The sequence below is a fragment of the Capra hircus genome, chromosome 14 (genome assembly GCF_001704415.2).
Source record: "Capra hircus breed San Clemente chromosome 14, ASM170441v1, whole genome shotgun sequence".
Taxonomy (NCBI): Eukaryota; Metazoa; Chordata; class Mammalia; order Artiodactyla; family Bovidae; genus Capra; species Capra hircus.
Genome location: NC_030821.1, coordinates 79176126 through 79196940, shown reverse-complemented (window position 1 = coordinate 79196940; position 20815 = coordinate 79176126). Strand labels below are relative to the sequence as shown.

Genomic DNA, 20815 nt, shown 5'->3' with positions numbered 1-20815 from the left:
GCAGTGAACGTTAGGGTGACTAACACGAAAAGGCTGGACGTTCAAGTAGAGGTGAGGAACGTGGAACCAGAGCGCCCGTGCGGCTCCCGCGCGTGGAAGTGGAGTATGTGCTGCTACAGCCCTGTAGCTTGTTTTCAGTCATGTCTGCTCTGGACAGTGTGTATGCGTGTTATGATCCAGTGGTGTGTTCTTGGTGTACCCCCAGCAGAGATGCGTACGTGCTTGCGAGAGTGTATACGGGTGGACACACAGATACATACAGAATGAGGTACAGAGAGAACGCTCTGGTGAAATGTGTTTTGGTCATTCTTGAGGTTTGGCTTCCTGAGAAAAATTGCTTCATAGAGGACTATAAAAAGTGTTCATAGCATTTTTCCTCACAGCCCCGAGGTGGAAACCACTCAACAGCCTTCAGGGTAACGTGGATGAGTCACTGGGGTGTGTTGCACAGTGCAGGGCCAAAGAGACAGAGGAGTCTCCTGAAAGGAGCCAGACACATCCTGTGTGACTCCAGGCAGGCAGAGCTCGCCTTCCCAATGCAGAACGTGATGCTGCCCTCGGGCGGGGGGGCTGGAGGGACTTCTGGGCGAAACTCTGGGTATCTCGTCAGCTTCTGTCTCCTGCGAGAACCTCGGGCTATAGCACACTCACATGCACGTTTTATTTTTTTATTTTTTGCAGCAAAAGGAAACATTTACAGATTATATTTAAACTTATTTTTAGAATAATATTTCAGTAATTGGCAGTGCCATACTCAATATTGTTTGGACTGTGAAGAAGAAATGACTTATTTCTAATTGTTTTCCTTTGTTAATTATTTTTTAGATATGAATTGAGAATTCGTTATTTGCCAAAAGGATTTCTAAACCAGTTTACTGAAGACAAGCCAACTTTGAATTTCTTCTATCAACAGGTATAGAAGAGTGCTTTAATGCATTTTTTTCCTTTGTTTCTTTCAATCCTGTTTATTTCATGGTTTTATTTTAGAACTAGATTAAGTCTAACATTTGGGAGAATATGAATTTGTCACTGTATGGCAGTGAGATTCTTATACCTCATAAGAAATTAGGAGTTTTTGTTACTTTGTGAATTTTTGTATACTTGGGCAAATTTTGTATACTTTCAGTAGAAACAGTAAGTCCTAAGTGATACAACCTTTGCTCTATCTTTAATTCAAGTATAATTATCATGCCTGAATATCAACAAACTTGTCAGAGGTTTATCCAGAGCCAACTGTTCCCATATAATTTCAGTAGAAGTTTGTGTAAAACCAGAAGTGACTTTTTAAACTAAAAGTAGCTTTCTTACTACCCATAGGGTAGATAATACATACATGTGGCATAAATTCTAAATTCTCTGTAAGGTTTTAGTTAGACAGTAAATACATGTGGCATAAATTCTGAATTCTCCATCTAGTGAGCTTCCTGTAAACAGTTCCTTTCTGTTCGGTCCTATGCTGTTTGCAAGCACAAGTGATGTGACGTACCTTGGAGGGGTGCTGACACAGGGGAGGTGTCGAGTTCAGGTGGCTCCCTTGCCAGATGTCGTCTAAGGAACTTTGTAGCTGAGGAAGAGATGAACTTTATAAAACACGGTACATTGAAATCTGTGCTAAAGTGGTTTGAAAGGAAATGGGTGAGAGAGCCGGGACCACACTGTGTAAGGAGCAGGTTTTAGGTTCTCTCCTGCAGATTGTTGAGAGTATTTAAAGAATTTAAGTAAGGAATGTCTTGATTGGAATTTTTTTTTTTCTTTTTTAAATAAGCCCACCCTAATGAGGTGGCAGTAGTCGGGGTGGATTGGATCTTAAAAAGGCTGCGAGCAAGTTGGGGGCTCTTTAGGTGTCTAGGCAAGAAGTTAGAAAGCTGGGAGGTAGAACGGTGTGGCAGTGAGCAGATTTAGTGGGTGGGTTTGACGGACTCAGAGACTGAACAGACTGGAGCAGGAAGGTGAGGAAGGAAGGGGCTGACGGGCTTAGATAGGCCACATGCTTCTGTTCTTCTCTCTTGTAGATGATTTGAGTCACGGGTGTAATTTCTTTGAAAAAGAAATCCACCCACTGAAGACATCTGTGACTGCTTTAGTGACATTGATTCCAGGATGCCTGAGACGGGCCTAAATAGCTCTCAGTTATTCCTTTTTATAATTTCTAGGCTAACCTGAAAGTCAGCAACGTTTTTGTTCCTTTCACACTGTTACTAGGTTGTCCTAGTTTTTCCTTTCAGAAGCCCTTGCTTCTGTGTATATGATTAAAAGCTAGCACCCGCGCCGGCCTATTCCAGATTTTCCCTTACTGATGGGACGTGTCTCAGTGCAGTCTCTGTGACTCAGGTGAGTGGTCCCTGTAAAGCCTAAGGGGTGTGAGGCATCTTGGAGGTGTGCTGTGCTGGTCATACATGTCACAGCTCCATGGTGCCAGGTGCCTCCATGAGTTTCTTCACAGGGGGTATATAACACCTCCTGAAGAGAGTCTTTATGTTGATGAAATGAGACGCTACTGTCTGCCACCCTGGAATTCCAGCCTGTAGACAGGACCCAGCTTTGAGGACTCAGCACATCACGTGCAAGTCCGGGTCTGAATGTGCGCAGCTTGCTGTGGGATGGGACACACCTCGTCCTGCCGTGTGCCCTGCGTGCACACCTTCCCGCCCCGCCACCCCTCTCTGCTTTCATCCATTCCTAGAGTTTCTCTTCAGCCTGAAGTGAAGTGAAGTCGCTCAGTCGTGTCCAACTCTTTGCGACCCCATGGACCGTGCAGCCCGTGGAATTCTCCAGGCCAGAATACTGGAGTATGGGTAGCCTTTCCCTTCTCCAGGGAATCTTCCCAACCCAGGGATTGAACCCAGGTCTTCTGCATCGTGGGCGGATTCTTAACCAGCTGAGCCACAGGGAAGCCCAAGAATACTGGAGTGAGTAGTCTATGTCTTCTCCAGCTGATCTTCCCGACCCAGGTATTGAACCGGGGTCTCCCGCATTGCAGGCGGATTCTTTACCAACTAAGCCACAGGATAGCTCAGTTGGTAAAGAATCCGCCTGCAATGCGGGAGACCTGGTTTCGATTCCTGGGTTGGGAAGATCCCCTGGAGAAGGGAATAGCTACCCACTCTAGCATTCTGCCCTGGAGAATTCCATGGACTGTATGGTCCATGGGATCACAAAGAGTTGGACACGACTGAGCGACTTTCACTTTCATCCTAATAATTAGTCCCAGGTGGCTCAGGTGGTAAAGAATCTGCCTGCAGTCCAGGAGACCTGGGTTCAGTCCCTGGGTCGGGAAGATCCTGAGAATGTCTTTTGTTTCCTGTATGCTTTTATAATGTCCTACCAAGTACCTGTGATTTAAAGGAAAATAGAAGTGTAGTCATAGTAACGTCCCTTTCCTGTGTTGATGGCCGGTGTTACTGCTCACCTTGGCCCATGTATCAGGCTTAACTGACGCTACGTGGGGCCAGGTAGATATGCCAGAATTACCAAGAGGGAAGAAAAAAGAAAAACGCTATGATTTGTTGGAACTAATGAATTGGCAAGAATACCAAGAGCTTTAAATAGGTTGAGATTTGTATGTGACACCGTTGACATTGACAGTTTTGTAAGTTAAGTTGCATACTGGCAGTTTCATAAGATTGGAACTAATGATTCCACTTTGGGGGAGTCATTCTAAAGAAATAAGATGCACCTGTGTGCATATGTGCAGGGGTGCTGTTGGCACATGTCAGTGACAAACAGGAACTCGGGACCATTGTGTGACCCGTGCTGGCTCTTATCACAGTGGCATGTTTTCGTGCATGTGTTTTATGAACCTGGTATTTTATTGAACTTCACGTGTGGGAATCTTTAGGGTCTACACTGGGAAATAGTGACCACTTCTGAGTGTTTTTTGTTCTTGTGTTTTCCAGGAATTCAGTTTATTTCAGTTCAGTTCATTCGCTCAGTCATGCCTGACTCTTTCTGACCCCATGGACTGCAGCACACCAGGCCTCCCTGTCCATCCCAGAGTTTATTCAAACTCATGTCTGTTGAGTTGATGATGCCATCCAACCATCTCATCCTCTGTCATCCCCTTCTGCTCCCACCTTCAGTCTTTCCCAGGATCAGAGTCTTTTCAAATGAGTCAGTTCTTCGCATCAGGTGGCTAGAGTATTGGAGTTTCAGCTTCAACATCAGTCCTTCCAGTGAATATTCAGAACTGATCTCCTTTAGGATGGACTGATTGGATCTCCTTGCAGTCCAAGGCACTGTCAAGAGTCTTCTCCAACACCACAGTTCGAAAGCATCAATTCTTCAGCACTCTTCTTCCTTTATAGTCGAACTCTCACATCCATACATGACTACTGGAAAAACCATAGCCTTGACTAGATGGCCCTTTGTTGGCAAACTAATATCTCTGCTTTTTAATATTCTGTCTAGGTTGGTCATAAGTTTTCTTCCAAGGAGCAAGCGTCTCTTAATTTCATGGCTGCAGTCACCATCTGCAGTGATTTTGGAGCCCCCAAAAATAAAGTCTGTCACTGTTTCCATTGTTTCCCTATCTATTTCCCATGAAGTGATGGGACCAGATGCCATGATCTTCGTTTTCTGAATGTTGAGCTTTAAGCCAACTTTTTCACTCTCCTCTTTCACTTTCATCAAGAGGCTCTTTAGTTCTTCTTCGCTTTCTGCCATAAGGGTGGTGTCATCTGCATGTCTGAGGTTATTGATATTTCTCCCAGCAATCTGGATTCCAGCTTGTGCTTTATCCAGCCCAGCATTTCTCATGATGTACCCTGCATATAAGTTAAATAAGTAGGGTGACAATATACAGGCTTGACGTACTCCTTTCCTGATTTGGAACCAGTCTGTTGTTCCATGTCCAGTTCTAACTGTTGCTTCCTGACCTGCATACGGTTTCTCAAGAGGCAGGTCAGGTGGTCTGGTTTATTTTATTATTTATTATTATTATTTTTTTATTATTTTGGCTCTTTTAACAGAATAGAAAGAAAAGAATTTTGTTATGAATCCCTCTGTATCAGTTCCATCCCATGAAAGAGAAAGAAAGCTTCTAATAAACTACTATAATTTTATTATTCCTGTTTTGAAGCCTCGCCCAAGCCCCTGCTCATCACGCTCCTTATTTTGGGTGGAGTCGTGAGGAACACGACATGTCAGTGGGCGTAGAGTGCCGCTTTCCTGATGGGAGATCGGTCTGTGGATGCACATGGTTACATTTAAAGATGTCCTAAATGTGACTACAAGTGAGATATGTCACAAATGAGCCACTATGTGTTTTGACCCATTTTAGAACATTCTGAAAGATATTAATCAGCACACTCTAAAAATAAACTAGAATCTTGCTATAACCCTATTCACTGTAGAGCAGGAGTCTGAAAAAATAAGTTTTCTTGGCTGCCCGGCGTGGCATATGGGATCTTAGTGTGGACTCCTAACCCCACCAGAGATTTTTTATTGTTTATTTCTAAACAAATAATTTTTTTGATGCCAAAGCTAATGACTTATTATAAAGCACGAAAAGTATGTTTTGCCTTGAGTTTGAATTTTTCCTTTGCCATATAACATTTTATTCTTCTTTATCTCTCTGACTTGTTAAAAGTGTATTTGACTGGCAACCTTTTGCAAATCGTGGTGGCCATTAGTTTGGAGGGCCATGTCCCCGTTTGGTCAAGAAGTTGTTACATTAACTAGGTTTGCATCAACAATGCTGCAGTCATGTGGGACCCGTTTGGCACCACTGACACTTTGAGCTTCTGGGATGCCTGCGTCTGTTGTCACTGTTTCTTCCTACAGGTATGTCAAGGTTTGAAATGAGTGTATCCATCTGGTGGCTCTTAGAAAACATTGAATGTAACAGAACTCGTGGCTTATTTGGCAAGAAGAGTTGCAGTGGGAAGCTTTATGGTAACTTTATGGCTTAGAACCTAAACTGCAGAAAGGTGTGAGGGGCCAAGACGCACTTATTTTTTGTTGATCGACCTTTCTGTTATTTTTACTCCAATTTTTAGTTTTTACACATTTTTATTCAGATAACTATCAGAAATATTTCGTTAACTGTACTTTCTTGGGTGTAAAGCTTTCTGTCAGTTAAAACGTTTTGAAATGGCAGCTCCAAGTGGGAAATTTTAGTTTAAAATGTGAAATTTTCAATGTGGGAATTGTCAGCTGTCCTGTTCCAGAAAGAAGTTAAAATTAAATTGAAGTCTAAGCCTGACTCATTAGAAGATGTATTTTCTGTATGTCTTTGCTGCTGCTAAGTCGCTTCAGTCGTGTCCAACTCTGTGCGACCCCATAGACGGCAGCCCATCAGGCTCCTTGTCTCTGGGATTCTCCAGTCCAAGAATACTGGAGTGGGTAGCCATTTCCTTCTCCAGTGCATGAAAGTGAAAGATGTGTGTCTTTAAGTAGATTTAATAACGTATGTTTTTTTCCTGTTTTTCTACTCCTGTATGTTTTTGGTGATTCAGAAAGTTTTATTGTTGTCGTTAGGTAAACTCTGTCATGCTTATATTGGGGTGGCCAAAAGGTTCATTTGTTTTTTTCCGTAAGATGGCTCTAGTAACACTTTAACTTCATTCGAAAACACTTTTGTTATATTGTATGTGACAGCTATCATATCAGCATGCATTTAAAAAAAGATAGCCAAGTTGGTGAATTTTTGTGTACCCATCTTAATATTGAATATGGAAGGAGGAAAGCAACACTTTCAGCATGCTATGCGTTATTATTTCAAGAAAGGTAAAAATGCAACTGAAATGCAGAAAAAAATTTGTTCAGTGTCTGGAGAAGGTGCTGTGGCTGATTGAACGTGTCACAAGTGGCTTGTGAAGTTTCTTGCTAGAGATTTCTCGCTGGACAATGTTCCACGGTCAAGTAGATCAGTTGAAGTTGATAGTGATTAAATCGAGACATTATTTGAGAGCAATCAATGTTATACCACATGGGAGTTAGCTAGCATACTCAAAATATCCAAATAAAGCATTTAAAGTCACTTGTACCAGCTCAGTTATGTTCATCACTTGGTGTTCAGGTTCCACATAAATTAAGCAAAAGTAACCTCCTTGACTGTATTTCCACGTGCAGTTCCCTCCATGTAATGAAAAGTGTTCCATTTTTAAAACAAATTGTGATGGGTGATGAAAAGTAGACACTGTACAATAATGTGGAATGGACAAGATCGTGGGGCACGCACAATGAAACATCATCAACCACACTAAAGTCCAGTCTTCATCTAAAGAAGGTGATGTTATATATGTGGTGGAATTAGAAGGGAGTCTTCTATTATGAGCTTCTTCTAGAAAACCAAATAATTAATTCCAACAAGTACTACTCCTAGTTAGACCAACTGAAAGCAGCATTGGACAAAAAGCAACCAGAGTTAGTCAACAGAAAATGAATAATCTTCCATCAGGGTAACACAAGACTGCATGTTTCTTAATGACCAGGCAAAAACAGTTACAGCTTGGCTGGGAAGTTCTCATTCATCTGCCATGTTCACCAGACATTGCATTTCCATTGATTTCCATTTATTTCAGCCTTTACAAAATTCCCTTATTGGAAAAAATTTTAATTCCCTGAAAGACTGTAAAAGGCACCTGGAACAGTTCTTTGCGCAAAAAGATAAAAAGTTTTGGGAAGATGGGATTATGAAGTTGCTTGGAAAATGGCAGAAGTTTGTGAAATAAAAGGGTGAATATGCTGTTCAATGAAGTTCTTGGTGAGAATGAAAATGTGTCTTTTAGTTTAAAACTGAAGCACTTTTTTGGCCAACCAATACTATTCAACCCATATTTTTTTGTTTATCTTTTCTATATAAGACTTTACAAATAGGAAGCAGAAATGATTATTTGGTCAGTCACTCTTCCCTGCTGATATTTTTAGCTTGCCTTTTGAACAGATACCTATTATTAATAAATGCTATGTGAAATAACTTAGTGAGTTGTTGAAAAAGCATTTGACTTAAAGATAGCATAATTCTTTATACTTTTTTAAAGCTTATGTATGGAAGAGAAAGATCAAAGAGTTTGTTTTGGTTGAGAACTGCCTTTGAGTTCCTTTTGTACACAGACTTTCCACTCTGCGAACTGGCAGAACACAGGCAGGAGTGCTTGACTGTCGAGCCAAGTTGGCCGACGACCTGGGATCACTCAGGTGGCGTAGCATATAAATGGTTATGTGCAGCGGGCAATAATGGTTATATACACGTTTGTCTGCCCTCAGCCCCATGTTCTTTACACACACTACTGAGGACTTTCAGGTCTGTGTGATAAATTTATGTAGCTGACAAAGCATTCAGAAGAGACTGAAATAAGACCAAAAAATCTCATGAGACCAAAATAAGACCAAAAAAAATCTCAAAAGCCAAAGCGTTGATGTGGCACATGGAATAAATTATGGAGTAATTTAGGAATAAAATTTTTTATTAGTGCTGTGAGAGGTATTTATAGTAAAACCTGTGCTTAATATGATGAAAAAGCTCATGAATGTAAATATAATACTTGCCCACAGAAGGAAGTCCAGATACATCCTAGTTTTTAAGTAGGAAATTGACATCAATATGGAAACAATTTAATACAGTAAACAACTTTCAAAGGTCTTTGCTTGGAAAACACTTGCAGATGTGCTGGATTTGGCGTTCGTAAACAGTAGTAATCCATGGTATAAGAGAACACGATGGAAAGAGAGTGGTAAGATGGAGTAGGAGGTGCGTGGGAAGCTGTTGTGTTAGACTCTGGGCTACCGGGGCGATGTTCTGTGGTCCTCACTGGCCATTAATCTTCCTTCTGGTGGAGAATGTCTGCACTTTCTCAGAGTTCACAAGAAGGTGTAGATACACACTGCAGCTTGAGTAGTGAGGGTCAGTGGATGGGTTTTGAGTTTTAACTTTAGTGCTCGCTGTGTGACCTTGAGTACTTTAATTTTGAGTAAGTAAGTTTTCTGGTCTTCATGTATAAAATAGGACCGAAGCCTGTCTTAAGGAAGAGTCATTGTACAGGCTACAAATAATGTATCTAAAACAGCGTACTACCTAGCCCCTGAATAATACAGTACCTCTGCTGTCACCGTCAGTCTTTTTAGGCCCTTTCTAAGGCTCTAAATTGGGGATTACAGTTCTGTCCTGCTCACAGTGATGCTGTGAAGATTAAATGAGAGTCATACATAAATCTATCTGACGTGGCAATGAGTATATTTACTCAAAGCAACTATGTATCACACACATGTAAATCTTCAATAAATTGTACTTATTTCACAAAAGAAAGCAATGAATTCTGCCGGTAGTTAGTAGGAGGTGAAAGTTAGTCAAGAAATGTTTTGTAAAGAAATGAGCACTGAGTGTTAAAAACCCTACATCTTGCAGAAATTTTCACGAGCACAGCATCAGGTCGTGATGTGCACAGTGGTTCAGAGAACACGCCCTCTGGAGCGTGGGGGAGGGGGAGGCTCTGCTGAGACGGCTCATTCCATGTGGATCAGCACACCTTCCAAAGAACACAGACACAAACGGACCTCAGGCCCTGGGCACACAGCTCTCAGTCAAGAGGAGTAGGTCGTTGCTGTAGGAAAAACAACTCTCAGACGTTTCACATCATGTTTGTACGTAAAGGGGTTTTCCATAAAGATGGTTAACGTAATTTTACCTCTATTTCTTTTTTGCAGCTAATATGAGCATGGTTTTGATGAATGAATAAAACATGTGATTACACTTTCCCAGCTTTGAATAGCGTTTAAAAGTCCTAGTAGTTAATTTTAAGGCAGTTTTGTAACCGCGTGTTTTCTTCAGCGTGCAGCTGATGGTCTGCCATGGTTGCTTCCAGGTCTGCGCCAGACCGTAAACTGAGATCCCAGTGAATGCATCGCTCAGAACAACTGGTGTTTCTCTAACTCACATAGATACCGTTTTTATCTCTTCATTTTCTTTGTGTTCAGTAGTAAAACTCTATATGATGCAAAAAGTTAGTTTTAAAATTTAGACTTATTTTTTGCTGTATAGAAGAAGCCAGCTGAAGTGTAGAGTGATTCTAGAATCACAGCTTTTTACTTAATTTAGTGAGATATTGAGTAATTCATTTCTGTTGATTCATTCCATTGAATCATAGTAGGCATCATTAAATGCCTACTATGTATAAGGAACAGAAATGATCAGTGCTTGTAACTCTTACCTGGAAAATAGCATTCACACACAGAGGTATCCACATGCCAGTTTGATGGCTTCATTCTTTCGTTCATGGGCTCTCTCTTCGGTCAGTATTTCTTGACTACCCAGGTGTGGGTGCTAAGGCAGAACACAGAGCAGAGGTTTCAGCGGAAATGGCGTTTAGGTCAGAGCCAGTACTGATGAACTGTCAGTACGAGGTGGACGGAGTAGTTAACTGGGGAGTGGAAATCTTTTGAGCAGGTGAACTGACAGGCTGGGTAGCAGTTGTTGAAGAAGAGGATCTTTGGCATTTTTCCTAGAGCAGAGATCAGCACTCTTTTTTCTGGGAAGGGCCAGAGTGAATGTTTTAGGATTGAGGATCGAGAGGCAAAGTGGAGGGTATCCTGAAATACTTGTATAATGAGACAAGACTGATTTACACTGAGTTCTGTACTGGGGAAATTAATAATTTAATAATGGAGTGCAGTTTTTTGTAAGATAGGCCTACTAACGAGAGGAACGAGTTCCTTTTGAGGGGAGAAGAACATTTCTCTCAACTGAGGTTCAAAATGCGTGCTCTCCGCCATCAAAGTCAGTTGCACATGTTGGTCTCTTGATGCTCGTCTGTGAGATTTTACGTGTCTCATCTTTGAAAATACTTTCACACTGATAAGCACTCTCAGATACTGACCTCAGTCCCTCACAGTCATTGCTTGGAAGACAGCTGTCAGTGTTCTGTTAGAGCCTTCTCTTTATGTCCCACTTCAAGCACGTTGTCACTTTGCAGGTACAGGAGTTACAATTGATGGTTAGGTGGAAGCATGTCAGTTGCAGGATTAAATGGATTTTGAAACAATGTCAGTTTTCCTTGCGCCTGTGTTGAGGTCCAGAAATGCTGCTGGGGCTGCACTCTGAGTTCAGAAAATTTGAACACAAGTTTGCATGGAAAGGGACCTTCAACAACATGGGAGGGTATAGAGAGCCGCTTGAGGGTCCGTGATTCGGATGACGTTTAAGTCCTCATGGATGATAAAAGTTCTTCATAAAAGAAGACTGACTCACTGTTCTCTGATACTGCTCATTTGACACCCAGCATTGGGTGTCATTATGGACACAGTGCATATGAAGTATGGGGATGACACCCAGCACACATTTGCTAAGTCTACAGCGTCCTCTTACAATGACATGGTTTTACCCATTCCTTTCTGTTGTAGGTGAAGAGCGATTATATGTTAGAGATCGCTGACCAAGTGGACCAGGACATTGCATTGAAGTTGGGTTGTCTAGAAATACGGTAAGATAACTAGACATTGAGGTCTTTATTTAGCAATGTTTTCCTTTATTTTTTTCTAGGTATTTTCCTTTTCCTTGTAAAGGTTACCAATAAAATACTGAATAAAAATTTAGGTAAAATTTAAGAATATTCTGAATTAGGTTAAATCGCTGATTCTAGACTCTTTTAAGATGATACTCTGTGGTAGTTAGAATGCAGTGATACGAGCACAAGTGTGTAAGCAAGTTGAAGGCTGAGCTTCCCAGGAGGACCTTCTGCGATGCAGGGAGTGTCTGTGAGATCCCCGTGCCAGCCACTAGCTGAGGCGGGCACTGAGCACTCAGACGTGCAGCGTTACTGCTCTAAACTTGAACGTGAACCATCACCTCTGTCTGATGGCTACCATTGAGGGGAATGGGGAGCTGAGAATGCATTTATTTCTGGTAGCATTTGTCATGTATTCTGTGTCACCATTTTAAACTTTGAATAAAAGAATATTTCTACCTTTGTCAGCTATGATTTTAATTAAAATTTACCCCAGGCTGCCAGTTTAAGATGAGTTGGTTAAATTAGCTAAAACTTGATTATGTGTACTCAAAACAGTGATAATTTTCCCAGGAGATCCCTGTTTTTTATATTGTATAAGGTTATGAAATAACAGTTCCTGTAAGACCCACAGATCGTTAAGTATAACTCTCAGCAACTTCATTAACATTTGTTTTCAACCTTGATTATATATCCCAGAGGGGGAAAAAGCCATCTCTGACTGGTCTCCTCCTTTACAGTTTTCTCTTGGAAAGCGAATTTGGACCCTTTCCTTCAGTGTGTTAACTGATTTCTGCTGCCTGATGAAGGAGGACTAATGTGGAGAATCAAGTTTATTGTTTACTGGTAGTTTGTCAGAATGTTTGTGACTGAGCTGCGCAGTAGTTTTTAGTCATTTAATATCGCAGACGCGCTCCACGCAGATCTGTGAGTGTGTCTCTCTTCTCTGCTTCAGGCGGTCATACTGGGAGATGCGTGGCAACGCCCTGGAAAAGAAGTCTAACTACGAAGTGCTGGAGTAAGTGTGGCGTTGAGGTTTGCCTGTGCGTGTTCAGAGCTGAGTCGTTTTCAGACTTAGATTTTATTAGTTTATCTTTACTTTAGAAAAAAATGTATTGTTGAATCTAAACAGTACTGTGTCTAAAATCTTTGTATCTGAAAACAGAAGGTTTTATTAAGAAAATAATTCTTGATGACATTCATCATTAATTGGGTTAGCGAACATTTAAATTTGTTGATAAATGTCTTAAGGCTAATAGTCTTTGGCTTGTTAACACATAAATAATAAACTTCTGTCTCTGTAGATTTAACCATATTGGGATGGAGTTTCACTTCTAATTTATACTGAATTATTATTATTTATATTCTCTACGTTTATTAAGGATGTTTTTTATTTTTGCTTAGTTAAAATGTGGGAGTTATTTGTTGCTCGTGTATCAGGGTATTTAGGATAACTGAACATTTTTCCAGTAGTGAAATTAGTGGGCATTAGATTGTTAGACTGTTTAAAATGCATAAAAGACAAAGTGGGGCTTATATCTTGGGAGACGGAGAGTTCTACAAATTGTCTCTTGATAATTCATTCACCAAAAATTTTTGGTTTTGTTATTTCCAGTTTTATTTTCATTAGCAATGGTGCAACTTTTTGCCAGCACCTTTTCCTGCCTTATTATTACTGAAATTCTTGTGCTGTTTGGAGGATGTTACTGCAGTGAAGTGAAAGGTTGTCCATAAGACTTGACATGGCAGGTCAGCCAAGCTGTATCACACTGTGAAAATGTAATCTGCCATCATTTTGGAAACAAGGTTTTACAGGGAGACATGCTCATTTAAAATAAAAGTAGAGGTGAATGTTTGGGGGAATTAGTCTTGAGCAGGTAGAACCGTTTGAGATGATAGCTAGTGGTAGTAGATGGGATAGTTATTTTTGTAATTACAGGACCCTTTTTTGTATCAGTTGTGGCAAGTGAGTTAGCACCCCGAGCGGTCTGTCTTGTTATAGTTTGAATTCATCACTTGACTTCTGAACCTAATATATTAACATGGTGTACTAAATATTTGTGGTTGTGTATTTTTGGATACACATGTCCCATATGTTGTGCCTCTTAACAAATTAAATAAGGACAGATAAGGATTGTGCTGTTTATTTCTTCAAGCTTTTCATGCCAGCCATTGTGTGTTCTGTATCTGATAGTGACTTTGGGGAGCTGGACTGTCTCGCTCTGCTTCCTGAAGCCCCCAGGTGGCTGCTGAGGGGGATCCAGTGGGGGTGGGGGCTTCCCGTGGGAGCCAGGATGTGAGCGGCATGACTGGACATCCCCGGGTGCCTGCTCAGCCCTGGCGCCGCATCCCCACCTGTAGGGTCTCTTCCGCCTCCAGCTCTGTGGGTGTGTTGGGAGGAGCCCTGCAGGCCTGCTTGTTTATCACTGTGTTGCCTGAACACTGTCTTGGAGCTCAGCCTGTTTTCTGATAGCAGGGCCCTGTTTCTTAAAGCACACTGTTTAGAATTTCTCTTTTAATGCGTCTTTGGAGGTGAAACTCTGCTTTTGCCATCTTGTCATCTCCTTTATTTTGCCTTGCTCTTGGAGGGCATCTGTACTCTATTCATAGTTCAGTTGCTCGGTCATGTCCAGCTCTGTGTGACCCCACGGACCGCAGCACGCCAGGCCTCCCTGTCCATCACCAACTCCTGGAGCTTGCTCAAGCTTTTGTCCATCGAGTCAGTGACGCCATCCAACCGTCTCATCCTCTGTCATTGCCTTCTCCTCCCCCCTTCAATCTTTCCCAGCATCATGGTTTTTTCAAATGAGTCAGTTCTTTGCATCAGGTGGCCAAAGTATTGGAGTTTCAGCTTCAGCATCAGTCCTTCCAAAGAATATTCAGGACTGATTTCCTTTAGGATGGACTGGTTGGGTCTCCTTGCAGTCCAAGGGACTCTCAAAAGTCTTCTCCAACACCACAGTTCAAAAGCATCAATTCTTCGGCACTCTGCTTTCTTTATAGTCCAACTCTTACTGGAAAAACCACAGCTTTGACTAGAAGGCCCTTTGTTGGTAATGTCATGTCTCTGCTTTTTAATATGCTGTCTAGGTTGGTGATAACTTTTCTTCCAAAGAGCAAGCGTCTTTTAATTTCATGCTGCAGTCACCATCTGCAGGGAGTTTGGAGCCCCCCAAAATAAAGTCTGTCACTGTTTCCATTGTTTCCCCATCTATTTGCCATGAAGTGAAGGGACCAGATGTCATGATCTTCGTTTTCTGAATGTTGAGTTTTAAGCCAACTTTTTCACTCTCCTCTTTCACTTTCATCAAGAGACTCCTTAGTTCTCCTTCACTTTCTGCCATAAGGGTGGTGTCATCTGCATACCTGAGGTTATTGATATTTCTCCCAGCAATCTTGATTCCAGCTTGTGTTTCATCCAGTCCAGCATTTCTAATGATGTACTCTGCATATAAGTTAAATAAGCAGGGTGACAATATACAGGCTTGACATACTCCTTTCCCGATTTGGAACCAGTCTGTTGTTCCCTGTCCAGTTCTAACTGTTGCTTCTTGACCTGCATGCAGGTTTCTCAGGAGGCAGGTCAGGTGGTCTCTTGAAGAATTTTCCACAGCCATGGAGTCAAAGGCTTTGGCAGAGTCAATAAAGCAGATGTTTTTCTGGAACTCTCTTGCTTTTTTGATGATCCAGTGGATGTCAGCAATTTGATCTCTGGTTCCTCTGACTTTTCTAAATCCAAGTTGAACATCTGGAAGTTCACGGTTCACATATTGCTGAATCCTGGTTTGGAGAATTTTGAGCATTACTAGTGTGAGATGAGTGCAGTTGTGCGGTAGTTTGAGCATTGTTTGGCATTGCCTTTCTTTCAGTTTGGAATGAAAATGACCTTTTCCAGTTCTGTGGCCACAGCTGAGTTTTCCAGACTTGCCTGCGTGTTGAGTGCAGGCCTTTCACAGCGTCGTCACTCTGTTCACAAGTCTAGTCTAACTGTGGTCTTCCCTCTGTTCTGTCTTCTGCTGCAGCTGTTGAAAGGCCTGTCAGGGCTGCGGTCGCGGTGTGGCCGGGGGTGGTGCTCTGTGCTCCCTGAGGCAGTCCTGCCTGGGGATGGGTAGCCAGGGCGTCCAGTGGGTCCACACCGTCCTTTCTACTGTGTTTGCTAGCAGCCTAGAGCCACTTAAAAGTGTGAATATTTTTTCTCGGTATGGAAAAGAATTACACACGTGTGCAGAATGTTACTTGTTCTTTATTAGTTTATTCTGGGTTCTCTTTTTCCTTGCCCATAAGGAGAAAATCTGAAATAGTCCATATAGCTTCTTAGTTTCTGCCAGAAAATTTATGGACAATATCAGTAATCTATAATATAGTGAACCTTCACCTTTATCACATTTCAAAATGGCTATTTTCAGTTATGCAAAAAAAAAAAAAATCAGCCCAACTTTGGAGAGTGGGAAAAACACTATCTAGAACTTTTTGTACTTTAGTTTTAAATCAACTAAAGAGTTAATCAGTGTTTTTTTTTCCTATGTTTTTCCCACTCTGAAAGAACCATGGTGCATTTTCTGTAGGCAGAGGGGAACCCTAGCCCCCAACCCGAAAACTTGGCCTCCTGGGGTCTCACAGTGCATGGGCGCATTCTGGAGTGCACACAGATGGTTCTTTTACTTATGTCTCTTATAAATCACAGACAGGAGTCAGAAGGGATGTGTTAAGAAAAATGTTTTGTTATCCAGCTTAAAAATGCCATTGCTAACGATGACAGATGAAACCAAAATAAGCTAATAATACAGTGTTAGAATTATGGTTCCTAACGTGACATTGTAGAAAGAAGACTTACGTACTGATGATTCTTCTCCACAGTACAGAATTGTACTGTGAAAGTATTTTAAGTAAACCATGTCACTTTTCAGTTCTGCTCGTTTCCTCATGAAGTGGTTTGCTTTTTAAAGAAAGGTGTCTTGCTGTAGTTGTTTGTGTAACTGTTTCTTCTCTGTTAGAGTAAGCTGTGTTGACGTAGGGAGCTCCTGATGTTTCTGGCACTTAGCAGTATCTCCTGCTTATTAGATATTCCGTTGGTATTTCCTCAGTAAATTGATTTAAAATTAGCTGAGGTTGATTCCAATGGTGCATTGTTTTCATTTCTTTTTTTAATTGTCTTTCTTGTCATTAGTGATCTAGTGCTTTCTTTAGTTGCCTGTGATAATACAGTGATGAAGGGAAAGCTCACAGATTTGACATGAATTGATGGACAGTGGCTTAACCAGGATAGAAGGTTATTTCTCTTTGTGCCAGGCAGTCGGTGTTCCTCATGACCAGGGCGCCAGGCCCCTTGAATCTTGCCACCCATCCATCATGCATAGATGCCACCTGGTAGCTTGGGGTGAGAGGTTTGTTAGGAAGCAATGACAGTTTCTCCTGAACTTAGAGAATTTTAACATTTATCTGTTTGTAAGAGACTGAAAGGTATCGTTTTAGAGGTTAAGGGACCTTAGTAGTATTCTTAATGATACTCAATTCTTGAGAGTTTGGGGGTGAGGATAAGATAGGGGTACTGTATGATAACGTGCATTACAGTTATATTTTAAAGTTGATTTTGGTTTGCTTTTTTGCCTGAGCTTTAAATCTGAGAGGAATAATGTCCACGAAGTATTAATTAGTTAAAGCAACAGACAGGGTCTGAATCTTCTCAGAAGTAGTGGCAAAGGAGAAACAAATTTATCTTTGACATGAGAATTCATTTATAATAAGCTTAATGGCTTCCCTCATAGCTCAGTTGGTAAAGAATCCATCTGCAATGCAGGAGACCCCAGTTCGTTCCCTGGGTCGGAAAGAACCCCTGGAGAAGGGAAAGGCTACCCACTCCAGTGTACTGGCCTGGAGAATTCCACGCACCATACAGTCCATGGGGATGCAAAGAGTTGGATACGACCGAGCAACTTTCAATTTCACTTTCACTTAATATGTGTGAATAAAGTTTTTCCAGCCTTGGGCCTCCTGAAGCTGGCCCTGGCCTTCCCCATCTCCATGCATGAGCCTTCCCTTATCACCTTTTCCTGAGCACTGCTCTGCATCCAGAGCACCTCCCGAGTCTGCTGTCCACCCACCCACCTGCCTGTGTCCCCACTTCCTCCCCATTCTGCTCGCGGCAGCATCAGGTCACACCTGCCTCTGCTCAAGACCACGGCTGGTCAGGCATGTAGACCAGACTCTCACCAGACAGCAGGGGTAGCCGTGGTATTTCCAGAGGAGGGGAAACTGCCCCCATTGGGTTCTAGGTCCTTAACACCTCCCCATTTCCTCTCAACACCACTGTCATCAGTAGGAGTTAGCGTCCCCATGTTACACGTAGGTGTCACCTGAGGTTGACAGGCATTACATCACAGCCTTTAAGATCTATCTTTCTACAAAGCTGAAATTCCAGGGCAGAACTGTCTACATAAAGCAAGTTCCTGACCAGGGAAACGGGGAAGAAAATGCTCAGGAGCGATGCCCTTAAGACTCTGGGGTGTTAGTTTATCTTTTATGTCCTTATTTTGCCACTTCCCATAGTGATTAGCTCCCAAATCCTTAGAATGCTAAGTTCCTGTCTTGTTAGGAGGCAGCAAGAGAGGGAAGAACTTGGGTGGACACTTTCCCCTTGTTCATATCTGAAAAGATAAGAAAGGGAAGTTATAAGCAAGAGTGATTAGAAGAATGGCAAGCCAAGAGTTACGTGAATTTGCTGATCAGTAAAACCAGTAAACAGTGTGTCATGGGAGCTGAGCAAGGATTTTGTATGGATGTGCTAAACATTGTCATCACCATCATCATCATAGAATAATAAAAGGATGTGAGATCTGAGACCAGGACTTAGCAAGGAGTTCGCTGATTTAGGTTCTAACTAGTAGAGTGTGAAATAGGGGATTAAAATGTTTGGATGTGGAGTCAACCACATAAACTCTGACTTGTTTTCTGTGGTTTTGTTTGTAATACCTGCTCACTTATAGTTAAGGGCGAAGTCATCCTTGTTTTATTTTTTTATATTTTATATTCATTTTATTTTTTAAATGTAAAAGATACTTGTATTTTACTTTTTTCCATGATCCTTTTGTATCTTCTGTGTCTCCTGATCATCTTTCATGTCCAGGGGCTTTGCTTCATCTTACTAGCCGATTATTGCCACCTAGTGGCCAAAAAGCCTGGCTCGCTTATATCCAAAGTATCAATAAGTAGAAACTTTGTTGTTGTTCAGTTGCTCAGTCATGTCAGACTTTTTTGTCCCGGAGTTGGTGATGGACAGGGAGGCCTGGTGTGCTGTGATTCATGGGATCACAAAGAGTCGGACACGACTGAGCGACTGAACTGAACTGAACTGAGACTGCAGCACTCCAGGCTCCTCTGTCCTTCACTGTCTCCCGGAGTTTGCTCAGATTCATGTGCATTGAGTCTGTGATGCCACTCCATCATCTCATCCTCTGTCATCCCCTTCTCCTTTAGCCTTCAGTCTTTCCTGTGAGAAGGAGCCATTCTCTCCACCTGTTTTGTCGCTTAGAATGCCGTGAGGCACTTGTTATTAATGGTTGATTTTGTAGCCTGATCTAAAGAAAGTCACTGGGACTTCCAGCATGTCCTCACATTCAGTTTTTTGACCTTAGCCCAATCACTTAATTTCTCTTTTTGTTTTGCTTTCTATGTGAAACTTAGATTTTAAACATTGACTAATGTTTATTTTTAAGGATCATCAGATTTTAGGATTAAGGTAATTTAAGCATCCCTGGTATAACTCAAATCTTTTTCTAATCAGGCCAGCCTACTTTCTGTACAAATATAGCATTACACAGCTGGAATTGAGGTTTATAAGGCTAACTTTCAAAGAGTGTTAAAAAAAAAAAACCAGTTTATTTACACATTGTAAAAGAGGCAATATTTTAGAGGGTTTGTAATAGTTAAGGGTTACACAAACCAACTTGTCTCAATGTTTTCTGCACACATCTAGAAAATTACTTGTCCCAACTGTTCCATGACTATGCCAGTCATTAGGAGCTTTAATATATGTGTTTCCTTCTCAAATAATGTGTGGAATGATAAATAATTTAAACTTGTTTTTTGTTCTAGCAACAATGTCATTATATTTACTGATTTGGTGGTATCGTTTGTTAATTCACTTCTTTCTGTATTTCAGGAAAGATGTTGGTTTGAAGCGGTTTTTCCCTAGGAGTTTACTGGATTCAGTCAAGGTAATTAGCATTGTCTTTGTCATAATCAGATGACTGTGTTAGGCAGATACCTCCCCCGTGCCACGTGCTCTTCCCTCTTGCCTGTAAAAGGCTTAATGTAAGAAGCTGACAGTTACTCTAGTCGTATTCATGGGAAGTAGGCTTTTGAAGGTGGAGCTTTCTCCCAGAAAATTGTGGTTTTGTGTCTTGATTGTGTGTGCACTCAGCTAAGTACAAAACCAGGAGCGTTGTGTTCACAGTGGTGAATGCATCACCTCAGTCTTTACAGTCTCAGGTTCAGCTCAGAGAAGTAAAGCAGCAGCACGTGAAGCAGCCATAGGCGCTGCTCTGTGTGTGTGTGTGCACGCGTGTGTGTGCACGCGTGTGTGTGTGTGCACGTGCGTGTGTGCGTGCTTGCTTGCATAGACATGCACTCTGAAGGTCTGTCTTCTCTTGACTGGTGGACGCTCCTTCCTGTTAGTACCTTCTTGCAGAGTGCCAGCTCCCGCCTCTGTTTGCAGCTCCCACCGCAGGGGAGGGGACATCGGGGATGTGATGTGTGGCTTCCCAGCCCTTCTAGAACACGGTCGAGTGCATTGTGAGAATACAGCTTTGTGTCAAGTTAGAGTCAAGCTCAGAAGAGCTCTGCCATTTCCTAGCCTCATGGTTTGGACCTGGTTTCTTATTTCCACAACAAAGGAAATAGGGTAGATAGGATTGGTGTGGCTTTTTAGCACATCTCTGTGTGTGTGTGTGTGTGTGTGTGTGTACGTACATACGTACGTACCCAGGGGTTACACACACATAGCACAAGCACCTGTCACTGTCTAATTTACAAACTGTGGAACTGTGGCTGTTGCTGCTGTGACTTTGTGTCACAGAGGTCACGTTCCACACTGGGGCAGCCACGTGTATACCGTCCTGTCCACTGACACCCAAGCACAGTGGTTCAGAAAGCTGGCTCTGGAGCTGGCCTGCGTTGTTGAAGGTTCTGACCTGACACCTTGAGTTGTGTGGGGCTCAGTTTGATCTGGAGCTTGAGGCCCTAGTGTGGGCACAGAAGTCTGCCCTGTGCGCCCGTCTGCCCTTTGCTGTGGACTGGAGGGGAGGCGCTCACGAATGTCGGACACCGTCTTTCAGGGCGTCTGCCCCGTCGCTGGCCAGAACAGCGCCTCGCCCAGT

At 42.1% G+C, this 20815-nt stretch overlaps 1 protein-coding gene across 19 annotated transcripts in view; it reads left to right on the top strand.

Annotated features, from left to right (window-relative positions):
• PTK2 (protein tyrosine kinase 2) overlaps nucleotides 1-20815 on the top strand; it is a 189657-nt gene that overhangs the window by 85824 nt on the left and 83018 nt on the right. For all 19 annotated transcript variants that reach the window (XM_018058634.1, XM_018058626.1, XM_018058616.1 and 16 more), the window contains 4 exons: nucleotides 826-913; nucleotides 11338-11417; nucleotides 12397-12459; nucleotides 19600-19654. In XM_018058634.1, the coding sequence (XP_017914123.1) occupies nucleotides 826-913; nucleotides 11338-11417; nucleotides 12397-12459; nucleotides 19600-19654 (286 nt within the window). The remainder of the gene's footprint in view (nucleotides 1-825; nucleotides 914-11337; nucleotides 11418-12396; nucleotides 12460-19599; nucleotides 19655-20815) is intronic.